This window comes from Nomascus leucogenys, chromosome 12 (assembly GCF_006542625.1).
Source record: "Nomascus leucogenys isolate Asia chromosome 12, Asia_NLE_v1, whole genome shotgun sequence".
In the NCBI taxonomy this organism is placed as follows: Eukaryota; Metazoa; Chordata; class Mammalia; order Primates; family Hylobatidae; genus Nomascus; species Nomascus leucogenys.
In genome coordinates this window covers 95450244-95476162 of record NC_044392.1, presented here as the reverse complement: position 1 = coordinate 95476162, position 25919 = coordinate 95450244, and the positions used below count along the sequence as shown (strand labels likewise).

The 25919-nt window shown below is 36.3% G+C and overlaps 1 protein-coding gene across 1 annotated transcript in view; it reads left to right on the top strand.

Annotated features, from left to right (window-relative positions):
• Window positions 1-25919, top strand: part of PTGFR (prostaglandin F receptor) — a 48709-nt gene that overhangs the window by 1237 nt on the left and 21553 nt on the right. The window contains exon 2 of the mRNA XM_003260236.3: window positions 376-1245. Coding sequence (XP_003260284.1) covers window positions 448-1245 — 798 coding nt within the window. The 5' untranslated portion in view covers window positions 376-447. The remainder of the gene's footprint in view (window positions 1-375; window positions 1246-25919) is intronic.

Here is a 25919-nt window from a genome sequence, read left to right as displayed (position 1 = left end):
CTCTCTCTTTTTTAATAGATTTACAATTTTAAAAACCTTATTGGGTTTAAATCTAATCTTGGTAGCGATTTTGTAAAACTTGAAAATTTTAAGGTGTCAGTGACGTGTCAGGGGGACCTTCAGGAGGAGGAGGAAGTGCTTATTTGCAGAGGGGCCACAGAAGTTAACCAAGGGGTCTCAATTTCGACAGCTTCTTCACCTTGAAAACGAAATGTGGAACCGCAGGCAGATATGAGCTGCTTTCAGTATGATGCAACCTTGCTTATGATAGGCCAGATAAAACCCATCCCACCACAGGGTGCTGGGGCACGTCAGTCATAAACCTCAGATGAGCAGTAATGCGGTGTTCATAATTCCTCTCCCTTTATCCTACAGATGTCTGGACTGCAAGCTTGCACAGTTTTGAGAGGGAGATGACTTGAGTGGTTGGCTTTTATCTCCACAACAATGTCCATGAACCATTCCAAACAGCCAGTGTCTCCTGCGGCTGGGCTTCTTTCAAACACAACCTGCCAGACGGAAAACCGGCTTTCCGTATTTTTTTCAGTAATCTTCATGACAGTGGGAATCTTGTCAAACAGCCTTGCCATCGCCATTCTCATGAAGGCATATCAGAGATTTAGACAGAAGTCCAAGGCATCGTTTCTGCTTTTGGCCAGTGGCCTGGTAATCACCGACTTCTTTGGCCATCTCATCAATGGAGCCATAGCAGTATTTGTATATGCTTCTGATAAAGACTGGATCCGCTTTGACCAATCAAATGTCCTTTGCAGTATTTTTGGTATCTGCATGGTGTTTTCTGGTCTGTGCCCACTTCTTCTAGGCAGTGTGATGGCCATTGAGCGGTGTATTGGAGTCACAAAACCAATATTTCATTCTACGAAAATTACATCCAAACATGTGAAAATGATGTTAAGTGGTGTGTGCTTGTTTGCTGTTTTTATAGCTTTGCTGCCCATCCTTGGACATCGAGACTATAAAATTCAGGCGTCAAGGACCTGGTGTTTCTACAACACGGAAGACATCAAAGACTGGGAAGATAGATTTTATCTTCTACTTTTTTCTTTTCTGGGGCTCTTAGCCCTTGGTGTTTCATTGTTGTGCAATGCAATCACAGGAATTACACTTTTAAGAGTTAAATTTAAAAGTCAGCAGCACAGACAAGGCAGATCTCATCATTTGGAAATGGTGATCCAGCTCCTGGCGATAATGTGTGTCTCCTGTATTTGTTGGAGCCCATTTCTGGTAAGAGCCTGAAGTTTTGACTTCTGCTTTCTTGGGTTAATCCATGTTCAATTCAAGGTTATCTGGAAGTTCAGTCTTTTAAACGCTGAGAATGACCCCTACTCAAAATTTAGTTCAGCACTCAGCTCTGGCTTAGAATTACATGACATATGACACATATGGTTACTTTCCCACAAGGCCTGAAGTGAAAGAAATGTGTTGTTAAACAATTCCAACCATAGTGTTAGCTGCTTGCAAAGCAGTGTAGTTCTAACAGAAGTTACATATTTTTAACATACTGAATATGATTATTTCTAAAATATGAACAAAATGACCAACTATAAAACAACATTTGAACAGATTGCAGTAAGTCTTGATAGAAAGTCACATGAACTTTTAACTTGTAAACGGCATATTAGCTACTGGGTTCTCCAAAGCAGGTAATGACCAGAACTGCAAAGGGTGGTGCTGAATTGAGGTGGCTGGATAGTTCAGGTGTACTGCATGGATAGTTCAAGTGAAGAAATCGGTAATTCACTAGCTCAGGAAAAATGCCATTAGTCCAGGGAGAGGTATGTTTGGCAGGAAGGCCAGAGATTCCTCACTTTTTGTTTCATTCATTTAACATTTTAATTTAACCAGCATCTATATGTGATAGCTTGATAGTTTAATTTGGAAATGAAAGCTAAAGTGAAGCTATTAGAAACAAACATAAATCATATCACTTTCCAGATGGAAGACAAAAATCATATTTATGATAGATAAAGTATGACCTTAACTCCTTCTAACATTTTGCTTTATAATGTAAGAAGTGACAACATGCCATGAAAGAAAACAAAAACAAAAACAAAAAAAACCCCTTCTGTAGGGAGCAAGTGACAGCAAAGATTTTCTTTTTTCCCTCGTCTGTAACAATGGGGAAGTGGGAGGGCATCCAGAGATAGCAATCCAGGTGGGATGGAAGTAAGGCAAAGGTAGAGGTAAGACAAAGGTAGTGGTTGTACCTTACCCAGTAGAATGAAGGTGCTTGTTACTAATGCAGTTTTCCTAGGTTGCAAACAGGCTCATTGCCCAAGAATTGTTGCTAGTGCAGGTTTTTTTGTTTGTTTGTTTGAGACGGAGGCTCGCTCTGTCACCCAGGCTGGAGTGCAGTGGTGCGATCTCGGCTTACTGCAACCTCCGCCTCCCGGGTTCAAGCAATTCTCCTGTCTCAGCCTCCTGAGTAGCTGGGATTACAGGCATGTGCCGCCAAACCCGGCTAATTTTTGTATTTTTAGTAGAGACGGGTTTTCACCATGTTGGCCAGGCTAGTCTCAAACTCCTGACCTCGTAATCCTCCCGCCTCAGCCTCCCAAAGTGCTGGGATTACAGGCGTGAGCCGCTGCGCCCGGCCCACTAGTGCAGTTTTAATTAACGATCCAGATGATTTTGATACACATAAAAGTTTGTGATAGCTGCTACTGCAGACAGATCCTGTGATAGAGTTTATTTTACAAAGGGAGTTCTACTTCTCTAATATTTGAAACATTTCTATTCATATTATTGCCACACAACCTGAATTTGGCTTCTTGAATGGTTAAGTCATTTAAATATTTTTTGTGTTGCTCCTGAGTTGGCCAGGTCATAAGAGTTCATCCAAGGGGAGAGTGGGTCTATCAATGGCAAGTCAACCTTTGGAGACCTGATAATTGTCAGTTGAGGAGGCCTTGGGTGAACCCAGTTAGAGTCTGATCTGTGATTAAAGTATAGTTGCATGAATTGAATAACAGAAACCTTTTCTAACAACACTGGAACCACTTCATTGTTTATTTTTGAGGAGGTCAATGTATGTCACTCGACTAAAGAAGTTTCCTGAGTGTAATGGTTTTTATTTTTCTGTAGTTAAGCTTTGAAGTAAAGTAGCTTTTAAAACTAAAAAGTGAGTCTGAGTGAGTTGAAATGAATTTGGGGGTGGCGAAAGAAATACAAAGAAAGTGAGAAAAGAAGTGGCTAAAAATGTTTAAATAAACTTTTACAATGAACGTTGTGTCTCTGGAGAATACCTCAAAACAGTGAAATAGTGAAGTGTTAATAAATGAGAGACATAATCCGGACAACTGAGGTAATCACTTGTATTTTGTTTTTTGTTTATTCTGAGGCATCTTAAAAATTCTGTTTAGTTACTGCATTTCTACTTTGAGGAATAGGAGTCATAGACTTACTCCTGCAAGACTATGGAAGGAAGCAAAATTTCAGACTCTTGGCATGGATATTTTGAATGTATGTTTTTCCCTAATTTCCATTCCTAGATTTTTGGTTGGTTTGGAATAAATATTACAATTTGATTCCTATTTTAAACATATTTTCTATTGGAAACAAAGTTTCATTTTTACAGAACATTTTCCGAGGTCCACTTTCTCTTTAACTATGAATTATTGATATATCTGTGTCACCAACGTATCAATACTTCTAGCATGAAAATTATTTCTGTGTTAGATGGGTAGTAGATACACCACAGGTATTACTTAATGGGCTGATATTTTGAGTTGTTTTAAGCATTCTTTGCATTCCTGGCTTCTTTTATGGAGAGTTGAGTCTTCATGAAAATCTCTGACTGAAAGATTTTGTCAGAACTTTGGTGGTCTGGACACAAGTGCCTTGGGGATTAAGTTAGGGTCCTCAGACAGGTATAAACAACCTTATAAAAATACAGGCTTAAGAATCTCAGAATAACATCCAGTACTAATACTCCAGTTGAAAATTTTCTCTTTTTCTCTCTCACATATCTAGGAGGGTTTTAATAGATATTAATTACTGAGCCATCATTTTCCTGCCCAACTTGTATTTTAAAAGCTTCTGATTTTTAAAAATACCCCTGAAACCAAGCTTTTAGATCCCCATAGTTGCGCTGTAATAGTGACAGCTTCCAGGTCAATGACCTATTTCATACCATGTGCCTTTTCTCTCTGATTAAGTGTGAATTGTTGGATTTGTGTTTGAATGAACATCTGCACACACTCTTTGACCAGTGTTCACAGTCAGTTTCAAGTCTCAAACTGGAATGAAGGTAGAGGTACATGCACTAAAAGGAGGAAAGGAGTAAGGTGTTTGTGCTTCACAGGAACTACTGCATCAAAACTTGTCAATAGTGGCATAATTTCTAAAATCATTGAAATGTATAAATTGAAATTTATATCCAAGTTTATGTCAAAGCTGATACTTTATTAATTTGTTGAGTTTTAATCAATACAAAGGTAAAATGATCATAATGTTTGAATTCTCTCTCATGTTAGTAGACTCTATTTTACTTTTTTGAGTAGTTTTGGGTCTATAGAAAAATGAGTAGAAAGTAGAGAGAATTTACAAATACTCCTTCCCCCTCCCCCACCCCATCACCTTTATTGTGAACATCTTGCTTTGTTGTGGCATATTTGTTACAATCGATGAGTCGACACTGCTATATTATTATTAACTAAAGTTTGTAGTTTACATTAGGGCTATCTCTTTGTGTTGTACATTCTATGGGTTTTGAAAACATAGAATGACGTGTCCACCATTATAGTATCATGCAGAATTAAGGTTTTAAATTAAAACCTTTAATGTGTTTTATTTTTCCAAAAGGGGAAAATGTGCTTTCCTCCTCCTAGCAATTGAAATGTAGAAATGTAGTACAAACATAACATTTGTTTAAAATATAACTTGTTAATTACTTGAATTTTTATAATATCTGGGTTTTGTAGTTTTAAAAACAGTTAATTCATTCACATTCATTTAATTATAATGCTAACCAAAAAATACAGGAAACTACAACCAACACTTATTATCTTACAGTTCCATTTAGCAACAAGTTAATTCTAAACATCTTTGAAAGTGAAACAGCAATTATAAAATTGTCTCGTGTTCTTCCTAGATGAATCACTTTTCCTTAATAAATAAATCTTGAACACATTCTCCTGATGTCTCTATTGTGAAGGGGAAAAAAGAGATTCACCAGCACTTTTGAGAAACATTTTCTCAATATTCTTTTGTTTATACTTTTATATGGGTAATGATTCTTTTTAACGCTCCACTTCTAGAATATGCAAGCCTAAAAGGAATTAATTATTAGTGCTATGCGTAGTTCACCTATTTGGCAGAGCAATAAATACTTGTTGACTGGTTGACTGTAACTTAAGTAGTATGAATGTCAAAAGATTGGAAATGATTGACCAGTATATGGATTCTGAGTTTTGTAGGTTAACAGCCAAGCAAACTCTGAAACCAAATGGTAATTTTAATCTGTTCCCTAATCACCAATGGTAGACTTAGGACGTTATTAAACTTCAGCTGTCTTTTACTGGAAGGCCGTATGTTTGTTTTACCTTCTCTTCAGGGATACGGAATAATTTTGAATGGGAAAGAGAAATATAAAATACATGAAAAGCAAAGTGATTTCTTATGTAGGTGAGTTTACCCAAGAAATGTGTTCTCTTGCAAATGTAGAGTTGGAGCTTGATTTTCCTAAGGTTACTCTTATGCTAATATTTCTAGTCAACATAGTTAAACATTGTTTGGTCACTAAGGTGTTTGTTAGATACAGATCAAAGAACTGGGTGGCTAATTGAACTTTGACTGAAATTACTAAAGGTATTGGCTTCATAATGACCAGGTCTTAAAGGGCTAATGACAAATGATAGAGTAACATGACATCATAGCACATTTTGACTATTAGTGAAGATTATTTTCTTTGAAAGGCTGACCCCCATCATCATATTTAAGAATGGTGTAATGGAAATCTATGTATATGTCTTGAGCACTTGCCTCAATACCCAAAGGATGGTGAGTGGATGTACGTTTATATACTTTAAGTGAAGAGATAATGTGGAAAATTGCACAGGTACAATATAAATGTGTACATATATATGTAGTGTGTATATATATTATGTATGTAGGTACAAACATAAAAGTGTAGATGTGTACATACATACCTGTGTGTGTATGTATATATACAAATACACACATAAATGTTAAATTATTTCCCAAATTTTAAAAATAACCAATCGCCATTGGATCAAATAAGAGAGATTCTAGCGGGTGGCGTAGCTGTCAGATACTGTGTTCACTGCTTGGGTGATATTAGAAGCCTAAACTTCAGTATCGTGCAATATACCCATGCAACAAACCTGTACATGTATCCCCTGACTCTAAAAACAAACAAACAAACAAACAAACAAAAAAACAAACAAACAAACAAAATGGACTGTTCTATAGTCTTATATTAGGTCTTGGAATATTAGCTCTTTCAGGTTTACTCTTGGATTTCTGCTGATATCAGAGGCAATATTTTCATAAATTGTTTTAGCTAGTTTTCTTTGTGAAGCGGGAGTGTCCCTCTGTTTGGAACGTGGAAGCAGCAGTGAGGTTGTCCGGATACAGGACTGATGACACCTGGGTTCTACTCCTGTGAAGTTTGTAACTTAGACCTAAACAACTCAGAATTCATATCTAGCAGAAAAGACATATTTTAGAGATACGTTAATGTAGTTTAATTGTGGGAATTCAGGCTGCTTTCTCACATTGGGGAAGGCATGAAGTAAGTGCCATGGGGTGAATGACCAACCATAGCTAGCAGAGGGGCTGCTCTGAGAGATCAGGGAGCACGTTCCTGTCCCCAAGCCTTGGTGTTCTCCTGCCTAGAACACCCTCCTCTTGACATCCACGTGACTCTCTCCCTCTTTCTTCTCTGTTCTCTCAAATATCCCCTCCTCTATCTGGGCTATCTTAAAAAGTTCCTGTTCTCTTTTCCTCTCTTCCTTTCCTCTGCTTTATCTCCCTCATAGGACCTAGCAGGGTGTGATAACATAATACATATTTCTCTGTCTATCTGGTTGTTGCTGGGCTTTTGCCCCTAGCACGTAAGCTCCTGAAGGAGGGGCCTTGCTGATTGTTCTGTGTTCAGCTCCTAGACCAGTGCCTGGCATATAGTTGGGGTCAGTAAGAGTCTGCCAAATGAATCTTATGTCAAGGAGGGCCCGGTTGTTGACTACCTCATTTCCACTTTGGATTAGCTCTGCTGAGGAGGTCAGGACCTGGTTGACAGCCCCTGGGAATACTTGTAGTACTTCGAATTGTGATTTGAGTTGGAGAGGTCTGAGAGGGAGAAATTCTGTGTTCAGGAGCTCCCTAAGAATGTAAGTTGGAAGTAATGTCCTGGAGAATCTTGGACTTTGTGAAGTTTGAATCCAGAATGAGAATTTAGGAAATCTGTCAGCATCTAGAAGGATTTCATGGACATATTAGGCTTGGTATTTTATTTTATGATATTACAATGATTTGTTTGTATGTTTTCTCTGCTATTCCAAATGGTGCTTGGTGGCTTTACTCTACATTATTAGCTTATGTTTTAATTTCAAATATAATGAGCCATTAATCAATGTTTGTTGAATGAATAAGATAATTAATCAAGTATTGAATGGGAAGTATCAAAGGCAAAGGAAAATATTAGGTAATAGAAATTTGTATTAATATCACCCCAAAGTCTTTAACACTGATGTTTTCTCTACAGCCATACATTTTTTTCATAGTGTGTTTATTTTTTATTGGTATTTTATCTCTCATAGAATCATATCAGGGGACAAGAGGAGAACTTACTTTGAGTAAAGATCTCCAGATATTGCATGTTCCTTGTGGTAAAATGAAAGCTCTATGGTAAATGTGGAAATTTGTCTGAAATAGGCTTGCTTACATTGTGTCTTTACCAGCTGATTAAGTGAATGTATATGCTTTAATTTGTACTGTTATCAGACTAAAAGATTAGGTAGGTTTTATATTCACAGAGGATTAATTCTCAAAAAAATCCGACAGACCTTTTTAGTGGACACTGCGGTACTCCTCCCAGATCTTCCTTTTCTCAAGGGAATTTCCTTCAGCTGAAAGTAGCTGCTTTGTCCAAGATTGTGTCCCTGTCTCTTGGGGTCAGTCTATGTGCAGTGACTGGTGGATGTGGGGTTACAGGGAACTTGTTCCTTTGCCTTGTTGGGATATTTCCGAAGGTCCATTCATGCTTCAAGGCTTGCTGACTTGTCTGTTGAGGAGTTTCCTTGCGACTGCATTGCAGCTCCTCTCCTACCCAATCCTGCTTCCTTGTCCACTTCACACTCTCTCTGGAAAGCTTCCTTCGTGCAGATCTCTGCCCCAAAGTCTATTGCCTCCAGAGTCTACCTTAGGACAACCTTCCAGAAGTTTATTTGTTCATGTACTATCTGCATATAAAGTGCATTACACATTGGTTTACAGTATTGTTTGATAAATATATGAGCTATGTGTAGGCTATGTATATAGAATTGAGCTCATTTAAGTATAAAACTATCTCCCTCCATAAAAGTGTATGGTGTAAAATTGGCAAATGTCAATCCATTTTTAAAAGACATTGCTAGGATGAGAATTTACTCAAGAATTTGTTGCTTTGGATGAGCACAGGGATCTGGAATACTTTGTTATTTTAAATTTATTTACTCTTAGAAAAACATGACCTTTTTTTTTTTAAGAAGAAAGACTTATAAAAATGCCCAAAGATATCGTAGACATCGAGACGACACTTACAAAACATTACTTGAATGACTTAAGTGTAAACGAATCAGAAACGTGTATTAAATTTATACCCTCAAGGATATAAAAATCTCCTGGCTTAAAGGGTTTTGGGCTTTTCACTAAGCTCCAAAACATTTGAAGAACAATTCAAGATGTTGATGTGTCCCAAAGCTCTCTGGGTTGCCAGTTTTAGCTTTATTTGCGTAAGACTTATCTTTATAGGAAGTATATAAAATGTATTCCATTCATATTTGTTTTGGAAGGCATATAGAGCCACCCCAATTTAACCTGATACATCAGTGTCATTTATCTGTACTCAGCGAGGACTTCATCCAATAGGATAAATTTGTCTTGTGATACTTGTAAATATACCTTTCAGAGCTTGTGTAAACCTGTCTCCTGTCTGTCCTCTTTTCTGGGTGTAACACAGCTAATGCCATAGAAGAGTGAATACAACTGTGGTTTTACATAGGCAGGGAGGTATTTTTTCTCACTTCTCCTCAGCTATTGTGTCCCAAATGAAATTCAGACTGTGGAATGCTGAAATGGAGTGTGGCCGTGGTGTGACGGTGAAGGAGACAGAGAAAATTGGATTATGCAAAATGAATTATTTTAGCTTTTTGTGCATAGTCCCAAGTCAAGGCTTCCTTTGAGAGTAGTGTAGTTATTCAGAGTATAGGCGGGGAACATGAATCTCAGCCTCACCACTCCTTAGCTGTGACCTTAGAGTTACTCTAAGACAATTGTGCATATCCATGATTATAATAATCGTAAACTCAGATGTACTATCAGATTAAATAATTTGACTTCCCTAAAATCTCATCACAGAGTGATTGGCACATAGTAAATGTACAACAAAATCCAAAAATACTCAAAAAGTTTATTGGTATTAATGCTGCCCACCATCCCAATAAAAAATAATCATCTATGTTTAGTTCAGATATTTTCCATTTTCTCTTCCATTAAGAAGGATTGGTTGCCGTAGAAAGGAAGAGAGAAGAAGCTCATAGCTTCAGAAAACTTGAACATTTCTACTCCAAGTTTCAAATTATAGATCCTTATTTCACTATCTCATCAAAAGTAAAGATGCTGCCTGCTAACCTCCTAAATATTCTGATAATTTGTAAGGTATTAATTATTAGATCAGAGTTGTGAGTGGTACCAGGGAGTAAAGGATAAAGATCTTTCCTCAAGGAACTTATAATTTAGTTGAAGCAAAAGATGTAAGACAAACAAACCTGCACATTGTGCACATGTACCCTAAAACCTAAAGTATAATAATAATAAAAAAAAGATGTAAGATATTAGCCTTTGAAGAAGCAATATAGTGTAGTGGTTTAAGAATCTGGGTTCAAGTCCTGTTTCTTTCACTTCCTGGCCATGTGTCTGTAGCCACTCTGTGCCTCTGTTTCCTCATAATTAAGTAGTAATAAAGCAAAGTAAAGTAAGTAAAATAAAGTGAAATAAGTAGTAATAGTACCCACTTCATAGGGTGGTTGTGAGAATTAAATAATGTTTGTAAAGCACTTAAAATAGTGTTTGACATATAACAAGTACCATATGCTTCAGTTATTATACTATTCTCGTTGTTGCTGTTACTATTAAATAATAATGTTGCCCACTAATCATTTTCTCAATGAGATGATCAAAGACACTTTAAAATTATTAAATGGATAATGGGAATTATAAGAGGGATTTGTCACTTCTAATTTGGTGATCCGGAAGTAGTTATTTGTTTATTGATTTGACAAATATTTATTGGGCATCTAACATATGTCAGGCACTGTTCTAGATACTAGAATAACAATAACTGTAATTTAACTGTTCATAATGTCTATGGCCTTAAACAATAGTACTTATAAGAAAAAAAGAGAAGAGATATGCAGGAAACTGAAATATAACGATTCTATCTTTTGTTACAACAGAATAGCAGGTATTTTATTATGAATGTTTGTGGATGAGATTATTTGTGACAACTTATGAAAAGGAAAAAATTTCTCTGGGCTATCATTTACAAAGAAAAATTACTGGAAATAAATGTAATCGAAAGTCTATTAATGTAAGCTGTAAGAACCAATGAGAAAATAATGCATATAATTCCCAGAGATACAGAAGTGTGAAAACGAGAAGAGAAACTCTTTAGTATTTGGGTCAGGGTTTAACAGGATTAGAATACAGCAGGTTATAATAAGTTAATATTAAAATAAAATTTTTCAAGTAATAAAATACGAGTAGAAAAATTAAGTCAGATAATAAAAATTTAATAATTCAAATTAGCATTTTATACTATCTTTTGATAAGGAAAGTGACTCAGGATGTAGAAGAGAAATAAATTTTGGGTGAAATGAAGCATTACAGAAGCTCCTAACACTCTCTAAGAATTCAAGGAAGTTTTAGAAATAAAGAAAAACAATTAAATTGCTGTGAATATGAGTAATAGAAAACAAAAAAGTTCATTTATGTTTTCATTTACTAATGAATAATTTACTCATTGATTTATTCTTTCAGCAGACTTTGCTGAGGAAACTGGTGGGTGTCTCTCCAGGTGCAGGGTAAAGGATAGAGACAGACATGACCTGGGAAAATATTCCTGAGACAAATTCGAAGACTCACGCTTTCTATCGCCTTCATTTTGTCTGTGACCTTGCATTCTGTTCTCCAAACTCCACATGCTCCCTCTGCCTACTTTTTCCACTTTTACTGTGGAGTAAATATAGCTATTTATATTTTTCTGGCTTTGCTTTGGAGCAGGTCAGGGAGGTAATGGCTTAGTAATACTGAAGGAACCTCTGATCACAAAGGTGAATTAGTAAGTACTAAATACACAGCAAGAACATCGTTGTAGCATCAGTGGCAGCAATATTGGTTGTTTTTGTTATTACATATTCCTTTATTTTGCTTCTTGCATTTATGACCGTGGCTGTGGACCAGAAAATAGAAGGAAAAATAAAAGTCACATGAGTGAAGGAGAAACAGAATGCAAGGGTGAAAACAAGGCAATTAGGGCAGCAGAAAGCTGGTGGTATGAGGGTGAAGAGAGGCACCCTCATGTTTTGGGAACTCTGTTGGAAAGATGAGAACTTCTTTTATTTTCACAGACATCTTCTCCTTTATTGAGGAATATTAAATTTCGTGTGTTATATTCCCCAAGCTATTTGAAAAAAATATAGTATTTTCTTTAGCTATAAAATTTTATTGTAAAAAATTATAACAAACTATACATTAAGTTTTTTAAAAAAATCTTCCAAATCCCACTATCCAAAGATAACTACTGTTAGTATTCTGATTGCATCTATCCTTTTACCTAGCTAATGGGGAAAATACATTATTTTAATTCTTTGATTAATAGAGTAGTTAAACATTTTTTATTACAGTTGTTGGGCATTATCCCTTTTGGGAATGTACGGGTATTTGTATTTTTCTAAATGATTTTCAAGAACTCTTTGGATAGCAAAGAACAGATAATTCTGATATATAAAAATACTTATAAAATAAATTGTTATAAAAGCAGTTGTTTTTCCAGGTTTATTGTTTGCCTTTTAATTCAGTATTTGAGTTTACAAAAGTAGTGAATTAATAATTTCTTTTGTGGTCACTGCTGTTTCATGTTTAAAAAATGCTTTTCTCAGGCTGAGATGATATCAGAATTTGTCTCTTTTTTTCTTCTAGCAATTTTCCCCATTCATCATTTGTATTTATGTTTTTAATACATTTGTGACTTATTTTGGTTTAATTTACAAGTTAATGATCTGAATTTTCTATTGAATGGTCAGCCAGTTGTCCTCAAATTATTTATTGAATGCTCTTCCTGCAACCTGTTTTAAATTCCTACCTTTATTGTATATAACATTCTAACATGTGCTTGGATATTTTTGGATCCTTTATCTTATCCTATTGATCTTTATGTACAATTAGTATTAGCTTTATGTACAATTATCATCTTTATATTTTATTTAGACTTGGGTACAATTTATCAATTTTAATATAGAGTGTTTCTTATCTTGATCACAATCTATCTTATCAAAGTCATGTTTTGAATAAAAATTTTGTAACTTTCCTCATAATAGTGAGGCAAATTAGTTGCATTAGTTTTATAGCACTTTTATTATAACTTTTTTTTTTTTTTTGAGATGGAGTTTTGCTCTTGTTGTCCAGGCTGGAGTGCAGTGATGTGACCTTGGCTCACTGCAACCTCTGCTTCCCAGGTTCAAGTGATTCTCCTGCCTCAGCCTCCTGAGTAGCTGGGATTACAGGCACCCACCACCACACCTGGCTAATTTTTGTATTTTTAGTAGAGATGAGGTTTCACCACGTTGGCCAGGCTGGTCTCAAACCCCTGACCTCAGGTGATCCACCACCTCGGCCCCCTAAAGTGCTGGGATTACAGGCGTGAGCCACCGTGCCTGGCCTATTCTAACTTTTTAAAATTTTTGTTTCTACTGTAAATATAATCATTACTTTCTTTTACATATACAAGTATATAAGAAAGCACTGATCTTGATACATTTGTTATTTATTGTGGGAAAATTTACATAATATAACATTTACCATTGTAACCATTTTAAAGTGTACAATTCCTGACACTTCGTACATTCACAATGTTGTGCAGCTGTCACCACTATCTTGTACAGAACATTTTTTTATCACCAAAAGAAAACCCTATATCCATCAGTAGTCACTCCCCACACCCCAAAGTCCGTGGCAACCACTGATTTCTCTCTTTCTGGATTTGTTTATTATGGTTATTTTGCATAAACGGAATCTTACAATATGTCACCTTTTGTGTCTGGCTTCTTTCGGTTAGCATAAGGTTTTCAAGGTTCATCTACATCTATACTGAGCAAAATCAGTACATCTTTCCTTTTTGTAGCTGAATAAATTCATTTGTGTCAATATACCACATTTTGTTTATCTTTTCAGAAGTCAATGAACATTTGGGCTATTTCCATCTTTTGGCTATTGTGAATAATAATGCTACTATGAACATTTGTGTATAAGTTTTTGAACATCTGCTTACAATTCTTTTGCGTATATAACTAGGAGTGGAATTATTGGTAATATAGTAATTCTGTTTAACTTCTTGAGAAACCACCAAACATTTTCACAGCAGCTGCACCATTTTCCATTCCTAACAGCAACATGTGAGTGTCCCAATTATTCTACAGTTTTTGCCAACACTTTTTATTTTCTCTTTTTATTTATATTTATATTTTATTATAATGGCTTTAGTGGATGTCATGGTAACTCATTGTAGTTACATTGAGTTACATTTTCTTAATGTTGAGCATTAAGAAATGTAACTCATTGAGTTACATTTTCTTAATGTTGAGCATTAAGAAATGTAACTCATTGAGTTACATTTTCTTAATGTTGAGCATTAAGAAATGTAACTCATTGAGTTACATTTTCTTAATGTTGAGCATCTTTTAATGTGCTTGTTGGCTATTTGTATATATTTTTGGAGAAAATCTTTTATTTTTATTTTTGTGTGTAAAAAAGTTATATTGGTCTGTAATTTCCCTGTTTTATTTTATTCTTTTACTTTTAATATTAGAATTATTCCAGTTTTAAAAACCAGTAGGGAAACTCTTATTTTTCCAGGTCTAGAATAATTTAAGTAATTTGGCTGTTAGTAGCTTTATGATGATTTGACATTATTTCAGCACTTTTGTTTTTGACAGTTTTAGTTTTATTCCTAGTGATTGGTTTGTTTGATTTTTATATCTTTTTCTATTTTTAATAAGTAAATTCTCAGTAAAAATTTGCTACTAAATGTATACTCTCAAGGATACTGAGTATATTCTAATAAAGTATAATAACCTAATAAATATAATAGTATATTTGAATAAGATATAATATCTTAATATTCTAAGAATATAAAGGTTTTTTTTGGCTAATTCCAGCATTTCTGTATCCTGGAGTCAGTCTCTGTTGCTTCTATTTTCTTTTGAGAGCAAGTCACAGTTTCCTGTTTCTTTGTTTACTGAACATTATTGAATTGTATCTTGGGCATTGTGAATGTTATGTTAGGGAGACTCTGCATTCTGTTGTATTCCTCTGAAGAGTGTTAATATTTCTGTTTTAACAGGAAATGAACTGGACCAGACTCAAACTGCAAACAGCAGCTCAAATACCAGTTAAATTATTTTATCCTTAACTAGGTTACATGGAATCTACCCTAAACCTGCATGGTTCAAAAGTCAGCCCGAGATTTGGTCAGAATTTATATATAATATTTGGAGCTTCTCCTCTCTGGCTCTTTTGTTTCCAGGAGAACTCTGTCCTCTGGTTCTTCAGGCTGGAAAGACTGTGGGTTTAGTATTAGAGTTTAGCTACTCTGCACGGCACAGACTGGGGTATGTTTTCAGACCAGAACTATGGAATAGGAAACTCATCCTTTTTCCCAGAGAATAATTGATTATTCTCTAGAATTTGCCTGCTTTTTGTTATTCTCCAGTGTCTTCAGGTAGTGTGTTTGTTTTTGTTTTTGGCACAGAGTTTATAGCTGTTGAGTGAAGCTTGGTTCCATAGGAGCTTATTTGGCCATACTGGAATGAAATACCACATTTAGATTTTAGATTTGAATTGTTATTTTTTAGAAAAGTTCATGCCTCTCCATTTTCTAAAATTATTTTTGACATTTTTGGAAGTTCCATAGGGATATAGTCTATGTCTGCTTTGCTCATCATTGTATTTGCAGAGCCTAACACAGGACATGTCACACAGTGAGTATTCAAGAAAATTTGTAAAATGTTGAATAAAATAAGTTTCATAACCATACTATAAACAATTGAAAAATTATGTAGAATTTGATTGACATTTTGTTTTATTGGCTTTGTTACTGCTGCAATTTCCTTTTGATCATATTGTCTCCATTCTAATGTTTGGTATTTTGATTGATTTCTAGATTGCTGAAGTATGAAATTAGACTCTTAATGTGAAGAATAAGGATGAGGCTTGCCTTCAAACTAGAATGTTTGAAAATGTACTTATCTTGGTCAATAGTTTTGCTGGTTATTGAGTTGTTATATCAAAATTATTTTCCCTTAAAGGCCTTGCTGACTTTATTCTATTTTGTTTTCTTCATCTACTTCTATAAAGAAGGAGTTTGAAACCAATTTAAGTCTTTTCCTTCCTGTGTAGTTACTTATAGGATTATCTTTGGAATTTGTTTCAGTGTGGGAATACTTTTATTACATTTTGCTTATACTCAGGATACTTTTTTAACCTGATTTTTTTTAACCTCACAGAAATGTTCTATTTTCTTTTTTTCTGTTTGTGCTTCTGGCTACTTTGTTTTTTCCTTATGAAATACTTATTACAAATATGTCAGAGCTTCTTGATTTATTATTCATAATACTTATCTTTTTATGCATCGTATGTATGTTTTTATTTTCTACAAAAATTGCCTAGACAGATTTGGTATTCTGTTTTTATTGCATCCTTTATATTTTGAAATTTAGTAATACTATTTTTCCTTTGGTATGTGGCTGGAAACTTCATGGTTTTGCTGAACAGCTTCTATTCATGAGTATTACTGTAGTCCAAAGTTACCTGAGGCACTGCTCTCTTTTGAATCATCATGCCCTTCATTAGGAGTGTGTAGCTGTCATGACCCCCTTTACTGCTCCAAGTACAGCCTAGGAATGAATGTCACTGTCCCCATAGTAAGTGCCAGCTCCCTGCTGTGCACCTCAGAGAAATTTGTATGGTTCAAACTCTCCCCTGACCTCTATCTCTGATCCACTCACAACAGTCCGGCCTGCCTTTTCCAGCATTGGTGGGTATATGTGGTGTTTCTGAGTTGTTCCAATGGGAATTTGGTCAGGAAGAATGCAAAATGTAAAGGTAAAATCACCTTCTTAACCCAGAGGGGTCATTGTTACTTTAAAATGTGTATTTCTCATAATATTCTGTATAAATTATAAAGGCAAGCCTTAAAGTGGAAAATTAATCTAGAATATAATTTTTCTCATTTTAGTCATTTTGGCTACAAGATACTGATATGAATGTTACAGTCAATTCTTTTTACTGAGGTGATTTTCAAAATTGAATTAGTGAGATGTGTGGGTATTTTGGTATAGTCTAAGGAACTTTTAGTGCCATTCTTATTAGTGGAATATAGACCATCATGTTCGAACAGACCAAACAGAGATTTTCTTTCATTCTGTCTCATGCTTGCAGTGCCTCTTGGTTGGACTCCAGAATTCTGACATTAAAAAAACTTTAATGTGGACAGTAACTTTACTACTTACATTCTCCCACCTGTATTCTGGTAGCGGTTTTAGTTCTGCTAAATCAGAAAGGAATCAGTGGATGGAAGAGTATAGCTAAATTTCCACTATAGAAGGTAGGCCCATTCTGCCTAGCACCAGGAATAGGATGCTGACAATGGTGGTCATCAACGCCTGTAATTGGCCTATCCCTCATCCAGACCAGTCTAGTTGTGGTTTGGAATTGCTCAGCACCTGTGCATTAAGAAGAAACTTCTGAGAATATTTCTCCGACCTAGCATATCCTTTGTGTCTGCTTATATTAGAAATGCATCTTTTGGGGAAATACTGGACTAGAATTGCATATAGAGGACAGTATGAGTGCTGTCTTGTTTCTTATTTCCTAGTATAAAAGTTTATTTCCAAATTTCAATAAAAAGTAGCGACTGTATCATTATGCTTGTATTCATTGTGGTGAAAAGATAGTTTCTGATACATCTTAATTTTTAAATGTTTCTATAATGGTGGCTTTTTTTGTTACTGAAATCTAGCTTTCCTGGATAGCAGAGAAGACAGCAATCTATCTAGCAGTAATTTCCATTGTGTGCTATTGACTTTCTGCTAGTTGCCCAGTTTAGATTGTCTGTATAAACTAAATGGTCATAATATAAAAGCTAGCCTGCTTATTCATATAGTTTTACATTTATATGGATTTACACATCATTGATTTAGCAAGCCATTTTATGTTTGGTGGTAAAGGTGACTGAATGACCTGTTTTACGTACATCAATACTCTCATCTTAAACACCTCCCTCAGGTATGAATTGACATTAGAATGTAACCACAGCATTGGTGCCACCTTTCTCTTGGACTTCTTGGGTTGTTTTACATGGTTGCTAAAAATTCAAACTTAAGATGTGGAAGTGGCTTTGGAACTGTGAAACAGGCAGAGGTTGGAAGAGTTTGGAGGGCTCAGAAGAACACAGGAAGATGAGGGAAAGTTAGAAACTTCTTAGAGACTGATTACATGGTTGTGACCAAAATGCTGATGGAAATAGGGACAAACAAGGACAAGCTGATGAAGTTTCAGATGGAAATGAGGAAGTTAATGGGAGCTGGTGTGTAAGTCATCCATGTTATGCCCTAGCAAATAACTTGGCTGCATTGTGTTCATCACCCAGGGATCTGTGGAAATTTGAATTTAAGAGTGATGGCCTAGGGTATCTGGCAGAAGAAATCTCTAAGCAGCAAAGCATTTAAGAAATGGCGTGGCTACTTCTAACAACTTATGATCAGATAGAGAAGCAAAGGAATGACTTAAAGTTGGAAATTATATTTAAATGGGAAGCAGAGTGTAAAAGTTTGGAAAATTTGCAGTTTAGTTCTCTGGTAGAGAAAGAATCCAAGCAGTCTGTGGAGCAATCACTTGCTAGAGATATTAGCATGATTAAAAAGTAGCCATGTGCTAATATCCAAGACAGTGGAAGAAAGGCCTGAAAGCCATTTCAGAAGTCTTTGAGGCAGCCCCTCGCATCACAGGCCCAGAGACCTAGGAGGACCTCCACAGCCTTGCGATGCTGTTTCCCATATCCAGGGTGCCCTGGCTCCACCTGTGGCTCAAAGGGCCTCAGGCAGATCTTGGGCTGCCACTGCCAAGTGTGCAAGCCTATGGCCTTAGCATCTTCCATATGGTGTTAAGCCTGTAGGCACACAGAACGCAAAAGTGAAGGAGGTTTGGTGGCTTCTGCCTAGATTTTAGAGGATGTAAGGGGATGGCTTGATCCACAGGCAGAAGCCCCAAGAGAGTCTCTTCTTGGGTATTGCAGAGGGAAAATTTTGAATTGGAGCTCCCACACAGAGTCCCCAGAGAGGCACTGCCTAGTGGAGCTGTGGGAAGGGGCCACTATCCCCTAGACCCCAGAATGGTACAGCCACTGTTTGCTTGCACCCCGTGGCTGAAAATGCCACAGGCTCTCAACTCCAACCTGTGTGAGCAGCCACGGTGGCTGCATCTTGCAAAGCCACAGGGGTGGATTTTTCCCCTTGGGAGCTCACTCCTTGCATCAGTGTACTCTGGATGCAGGATGTGGAGTTAAGGGAGATTCATTTAGGAGCTTTAAGATTTAATGACTGGCTGCTGGGTTTAGGACTTGTGTGGGGCCTGTTGCCTCTTTACTTTGGCCTATTTCTCCCTTTTGGAATGGGAATGTAAACCCAATGTTTGTACACCCTGGTATCTTGGAACTAAATAACTTGTCTTTTATTTCATAATTTTATAGGTGAAAGAAACTCATCTCCAGATGAGACTTTGGACTTGGGACTTTCAAGTTAATGCTTTGGAGGACTATTGCGAAGGCATGACTGTATTTTGAAATGTGAGAAGGACATAATATTTGGGGCCCAGGGGTGGAATGACATAGTTTGGATATTTCTCCCCTCCAAATTTCATGTTGAAATGTGATTCCTAAAGTTGGAGGTGGGGCCTGGTGAAAGGTGATTGAATTATGGGGGCGAATCCTTCGTGAATGATTTAGCACAAATGCCTTGGTGATAAGTGAGTTCTCACTCAATTAGTTCATATGAGATCTGGTTGTTTAAAGAGTCTGAGACCTCCTCCTTCTCCTTCTTGCTCCCCTCCTCACCAGGTGATGCACCTGTGCCCCCTTAACCTGCTGCCATGATTGTTAGCTTTCTTAGGCTTTTACCAGACACAAATGCCAGTGCCATGCTTCCTGTACAGCCTGCAAAACTGTGAGCCAACTAAACCTCTTTTCTTTATAAATTACGCAGTCTCAGGTATTTTTTTTTTTTTATAGCAGTGTAAAAATGGACTAACACAATGGGGATCACATTGCCACATAAGATTTTGAGAGGACAAACATCTAAACTATACTGATAAAGTTTTCTCTTTTGGAATTAATCTCATTTTTCTGTCAATTGAAGCACACTGGAATGTGTGGGAAACAGTCAGGAGGCTTCTTTGTGGTGGATAGAGGGAGAAAACTGGTTTTAGGTTTCGTTACTCAATGACTGGCCTATACCACCCAACCTGAAGAGGGGAGGGGGATTAACATGCTATCATGACTTTAGGAACAGGTAAATACCATTTATTAACTAATTATTTTATAATTAAAATCAGAAGACTCAAATATGGATACTGATTAAGTAACTGACATTTTCCTTCCAAATTTTCTTAAAGTCCACTATTTTGTAAATGAAATGCCAAAATTACATGGCTTCACGTGAAGTGTAGTCAAATGTACATGTGGCTGGTGGCTAAAAATCATCTCTCTAAAAAAAATATGTTACCATAGCACATTACACTGATTCAAATCTGAGGTTTTTTATTAGAGAAATTATAATTCTGGACATTCTTTGTCTTTATTTACACATGTAATATTCTCCAAGAAATCTGCTGTGATTATTCTACCTTGTATTTATCTCTCTTTCTGTAGATAGAATATAGCATCTCATTCTATATGATTATAGACTTTGTGCTGTCTGTTTTGTGACTAATCTCTCAAGTGGTAGAAAGCTCGTCAGTGACAGAGCGAATGTCATATGTTTCTACTCTGTTTCCTATGCTGCCTCACACACTACTTGGAAAAGTTCAAGAAAAATGCAGCTCATCCTTTAGGATCCTTTAGAATCCTTTCACCACAAATAAAATTGGTGAATGAAACAACATCCTAATAGCTGTGGTTATTAATTGCATTTGAATGTCACATAAGGATTTTGTATTTAAAATGTCATTTCTTGTAAAAAGAGTCAAGCTTTTTGAAATGTAACTATAAAACTGTAATTGTGATAATTGTTTTAAATTTAAAGTTCTTGCTTAAGAATTTTTCTGTAGTGTAAGAACCAATTAATTTTTTTTTTAAAAAACACATGTGGCCGGGCGCGGTGTCTCACGCTTGTAAACCCAGCACTTTGGGAGGCCGAGGCGGGCGGATCACGAGGTTAGGAGATCGAGACCACGGTGAAACCCCGTCTCTACTAAAAATACAAAAAAAAATTAGCCGGGCGTGGTGGCGGGCGCCTGTAGTCCCAGCTACTCGGAGAGGCTGAGGCAGGAGAATGGCGGGAACCCGGGAGGCGGAGCTTGCAGTGAGCCGAGATTGAGCCACTGCACTCCAGCCTGGGCGACAGAGCGAGACTCTGTCTCAAAAAAAAAAAAAAAAAAAACCACACACACACAAAAACACATGCATAACTCCTACTATATGCCACACAAGACTATAAGTGCTTTACAGATGTTAACTCACTGAATCCTCATGACATTTTGTAGAACGTAGATTTCCTTAGATGTGGAAAATATTTATGACTATGTATGTTCAGAGGGTTTACCTAAGGGATGCAATCATATAACACAACATTATGAGCAGTTGCCCAACATTACTGGCCATATATTATATTTGAAATTTTAGTTAAAATTAAAATGTCTTCAGATTTAAGTCAATATTCATGGAGAAGAGCTCTGACATGAAGAAACACAAAGACGTTAAGATGGTCGTGATATGTAGAGAAAAGTAAACCTTAAAAGGAGGATTATTTTTGTACTCTGTTGTTATGCTGACACAGGACTGATTGAGAGCAATCTTTAAACAAATTTGCTAAACGAGGCTGCCTTTAATAAGTAATTTTTGCTTCTCTTCTCCCTTCCAGAGCATTGACAATGCGCTCAGCCTCATATCTTTTTCTGTCTCCAACCTAAATAGGTCTTAATTTATCTGAGTAAATTTTAGAATTGAAAATTTTAAAAATGGACAGCTATGTTAGTTGGCAATGAGTATTAAAAATAAACTAGATTTGTACAGAATTTTTTTTTCCTTTGAGAAGTCGTTTTTCTCTCCTATTCTGTCATTGAAAGGTTAAAACCACATCCAGGGGAGAGAGAGGTCACTGCTGAGGGTTGCAAGGAACCAGTCTTCAGGCTTTGATTAAAATCAGAGGGTGCAAGAAGGAGCCGGTTCCAGAATGTTGATGACAACAAAACAAACTTTTGTCTTGAAAATGTGTTCATCTCTCACTGAGCAGCCTGTTTATCCTAAGTGTCTTGCAAAATCTGATGTGTTTTCTATGAGAACACTACTGTTTGCAGTCTTACCTAGGCATATTTGCAGGTGCAGGATACCATAGTTCTTGATTTTTAAAGAGCCAAAGATAAATGTCTTTAGTAAAAATTCACTGTATGAAGGCACTTCAAATATTACCATAAATACCATATCAAGGCACTTAAAATATACCATAAAATGTACCATAATGAGTTTAGAAATACTCATTCAATTGTTCAATAAAATTTTTTTATCAGTGCCTTCCATGTGCAGGATACTGTTCTAGATGGTAGGGCTATGGTGTTGGCTGTGTTGCTGGACAAGGCAATATCCCTTCTCTTATGGGTTACAGTCTTCTGAAGGTGGTGGTTGAAGTGGGGTAAGGACGGTTTGGAAAGGGATAGATAATAAGTAAAAGATAGATTTACAGGATGATTTCAAAGATTGATAAGTGCTGTGATTGTGGGTGGGAAAGGGGCTATTTTAGATTAGATATTCAAGGACATCCTCACCATGAACTTAGTCCTGAGTGACAAAAAGGAGCCAGCCATGGGAAATTATTGGGGCAGGGTGGTTGAGCAGAGGGAAAATCCAGCACAAAAACCGAATAGCAGAGATGAGCTTCTTGTAATGAGGAACAAAGCAAAGGTCATTCACTGGAGCAAGGGGAGCATAGATGAAAGTGGTAGAATTTGAAGACACAGAAGAAGGTAGGAGTCAGATTGTCTAGGACTTTGGAAGCCATGGTGAGTTTCAATTAAAATTGTTTTGGAAGCCATTGGAAGGGTTTTTAACAAGGGAAAGGTGTGATCTAATGCATGATTTAAAAAGATCATTTTGGCTGCTTTGTAGAGAATGCATTATAATGGAACAGAATATAGCAGAAAGTTTTATTTTGGAAAATTCTTTTGTTAGAAATTTCATTTAATGCATGAGTAACAAGTGATTACTTTTCTGGAATTTATATTAGGAAGTAAGGCAAATAATAAATTACTATTATGCCAAGATTAGTTTGTAAATAACGAAGAAAATGCTTTCAACCTAGATGACGGAGTGATAGGTGCAGCAAACCACCATGGCACATGTACACACCTATGTAACAAACCTGCACATTCTGCACATGTATCCCAAAACTTAAAGTAGAATAAATTAAAAAAAAGAAAATACTTTCAAAATAATTTTCCTTATGGCTTAAAACACAATTATGTTTTGTGGAAAAATTATAAAGGAAACATTTAGTTATATCTTTTTTATTTTATTTTATTATTATTATACTTCAAGTTTTAGGGTACATGTGCACAATGTGCAGGTTTGTTACATATGTATCCATGTGCCGTGTTGGTTTGCTGCACCCATTAACTCGTCATTTAGCATTAGGTGTATCTCCTAATGCTGTCCCTCCCCGCTCCCCCCACCCCACAACAGTCCCTGGAATGTGATGTTCCCCTTCCTGTGTCCATTGTTCAATTCCCACCTATGAGTGAGAACATGCGGTTATATCTTATCTATTCTACTTGGTTAATAATCTCAATATAACTTCTCTGTTGGTTTAGCAAAGAACATTTTGATAGACATTCATTTGGCTGAGAATATAAAGGTATGTATCTACATTTTTCTTTTTTTGAGGTGGAGTTGTCTCTTTTTATTACTCTTTTATTATTTCTTTTTGGCTTTGGTTTTGCACAGCTTTATACATACAACAAATTAGGCAACTCCATGTTTTAGTTACAAATTGTTCTATTTCTTGACCCTAGAGAATCAGTTTTGAAGTGCCCTAGTAATTACTTTAATACAAAAGAGAAAGGTTCCACCACTACAGCATTTGTCATTACAGTATAAAAGACACACACACACACACACACACACATGCATTTATAGCAGAGCATGTATTGCACGTTAGATAGACCATGAACTAGGAATTTAGACACCCCTTATTTGGGGTTCAGTTAGGGTTTAATTCTAGAATTAAAAAAATCATTTTTTTCATAATTGATTTTAATATCACAGCTCCCATCATTTCAAATGTGTAAAACATGAGCAGGGATTATCATTTTATTTTGCAGAGCTTTTCCATAAGGCCTTAAAATATTTTAAAAACTGAGTACCCTGCAGAAGCAAATCTTTCTCGGGAGTAAAAGAGACAGCCCCACCGTAGCTAACCTCAGTGAATTCTGACTTGTCTTGAGTAAGGTGCTTAACTACTCTTCCGCTTCTGTTACTGGGAAGAAAGGATCAGTATTCATTCCCAGTTGAATAGAATTCCTTGACTTGGGAAACTGTTTAGGTTTCCTAATTTGGCCCTGAAATCGCCTATCAAATATTTATAAGGCACTCACTATATGCAAAGATACCTTGATTTTTGTCTCTATCAATAAGCATCTTCATCAGTGGCTACTCCTCGATATGTGACTACACTGAAACCATCTCTGAGAGTGAAAAGCTTATCTCCCAAGTCTATACTTGAACCTCTCCTCCTAATTAAATAAGTTCATATAGCCTATTGTAGCGTGCAGAAATTTCTCACTACCTGAGTTTGAACATAGTAGCCACATGTCCTTTGGCAAATTATTAAGGATATTTGTGAGCTTCAGTAAAATATAGATATTAGATAATAGATAATAACCTCTGTAAAATATAGGTAATATTTTTGACTCTATCACTGATTTAATCAGGTAACCTTAGTTTTCACATAGTATCTGGTAAGCATCCAATGAAAGGTGCTGTGTGATTGTTACTGTTACTGTTACGGCCAGGATTCCATTTGGTACTCTAGTAAAACTCAATAGTAACATATGAAAACGTTCAGCGAGTGCCTACCACAGGCCTGTGCACATGTGCTACAGGGGATACAAACATGACTAAAATGGGATACTAACCTCAAAGGAATTTGTAGTTTGTTTGGGGAGGCATGAACAGAACCAGTTTTGTTACAAAAGAATCCTGTGAACAAGTGCCCATGGCCTTCCAAAGAACAGCTTTGCTAAGAAACTTCATTTATGTTTAATCTATGCCAAACAACTAAAAGAGTTCTGGACCAAAGGGCTCCTGAGTTCATATATATTGTGGTGTCTGGTGGTCTCTGGGCTTAGTGGAGTAGGTTCTTACCTAGCAGCTATGAGAGTGGATTCTCTTCTAAAATTGCAACTCTTCTCTTTTGACTTAATTGGTGATTTATAAATTCCTTTTTTCTTTTTTCCATGGGTTAAATTATCTCATCTTTTCTTCACACTGATTTCTTTTCCATAAACTTGTAGTAAATGTCATTTCAGATTTATACCACTCCCTTTCTTTTCATGCTGTGCTTCCCAACATGAATGTGTTTAATAAGGTCAGTTCTCCTCTAAGATGCCAACCAGACACCATTACCTTTTGGGATTTTGGGTTTGTGCCATTCTGAGATAGGGGGTTTTGGATCTTGTGTCTTTCACTGGTTAAACCACCAGAGAAATCTGAAAGTTAGTTCAGCCCATCTTCCCTATGAAACAATCTACCTGAATACAAATATATACTTGTTGATCGTATGTATTTATCTCCTCATATTTCTTTAAAAAGTCGTGTTCTTTTAAGTGAGGCCATTTTTGTGGTATTATTTGCGAAACCTCTTAAGAATACAATATCTTCCGTATAACCACAGAGGATGGGTTTGGCTTTCTGGCATTGGATATAATACCACAAAACTTGGTAGCTTAATGGAAAAAACAAGGTAATTTATATACTGGAAAGAGAATAGTGGAAATGGAGCTGCAGTTTTACAGCAGTATAATGAAGACATTTCTGGAGCTTTTGCTGACAATCTCCTAAGAGCAGAAGGACAGTCTTTAGGGGTCATTTTCAGATCTGCTCTTGGGATGACTTAGACCTTTCTTAGTTATATGAGTGA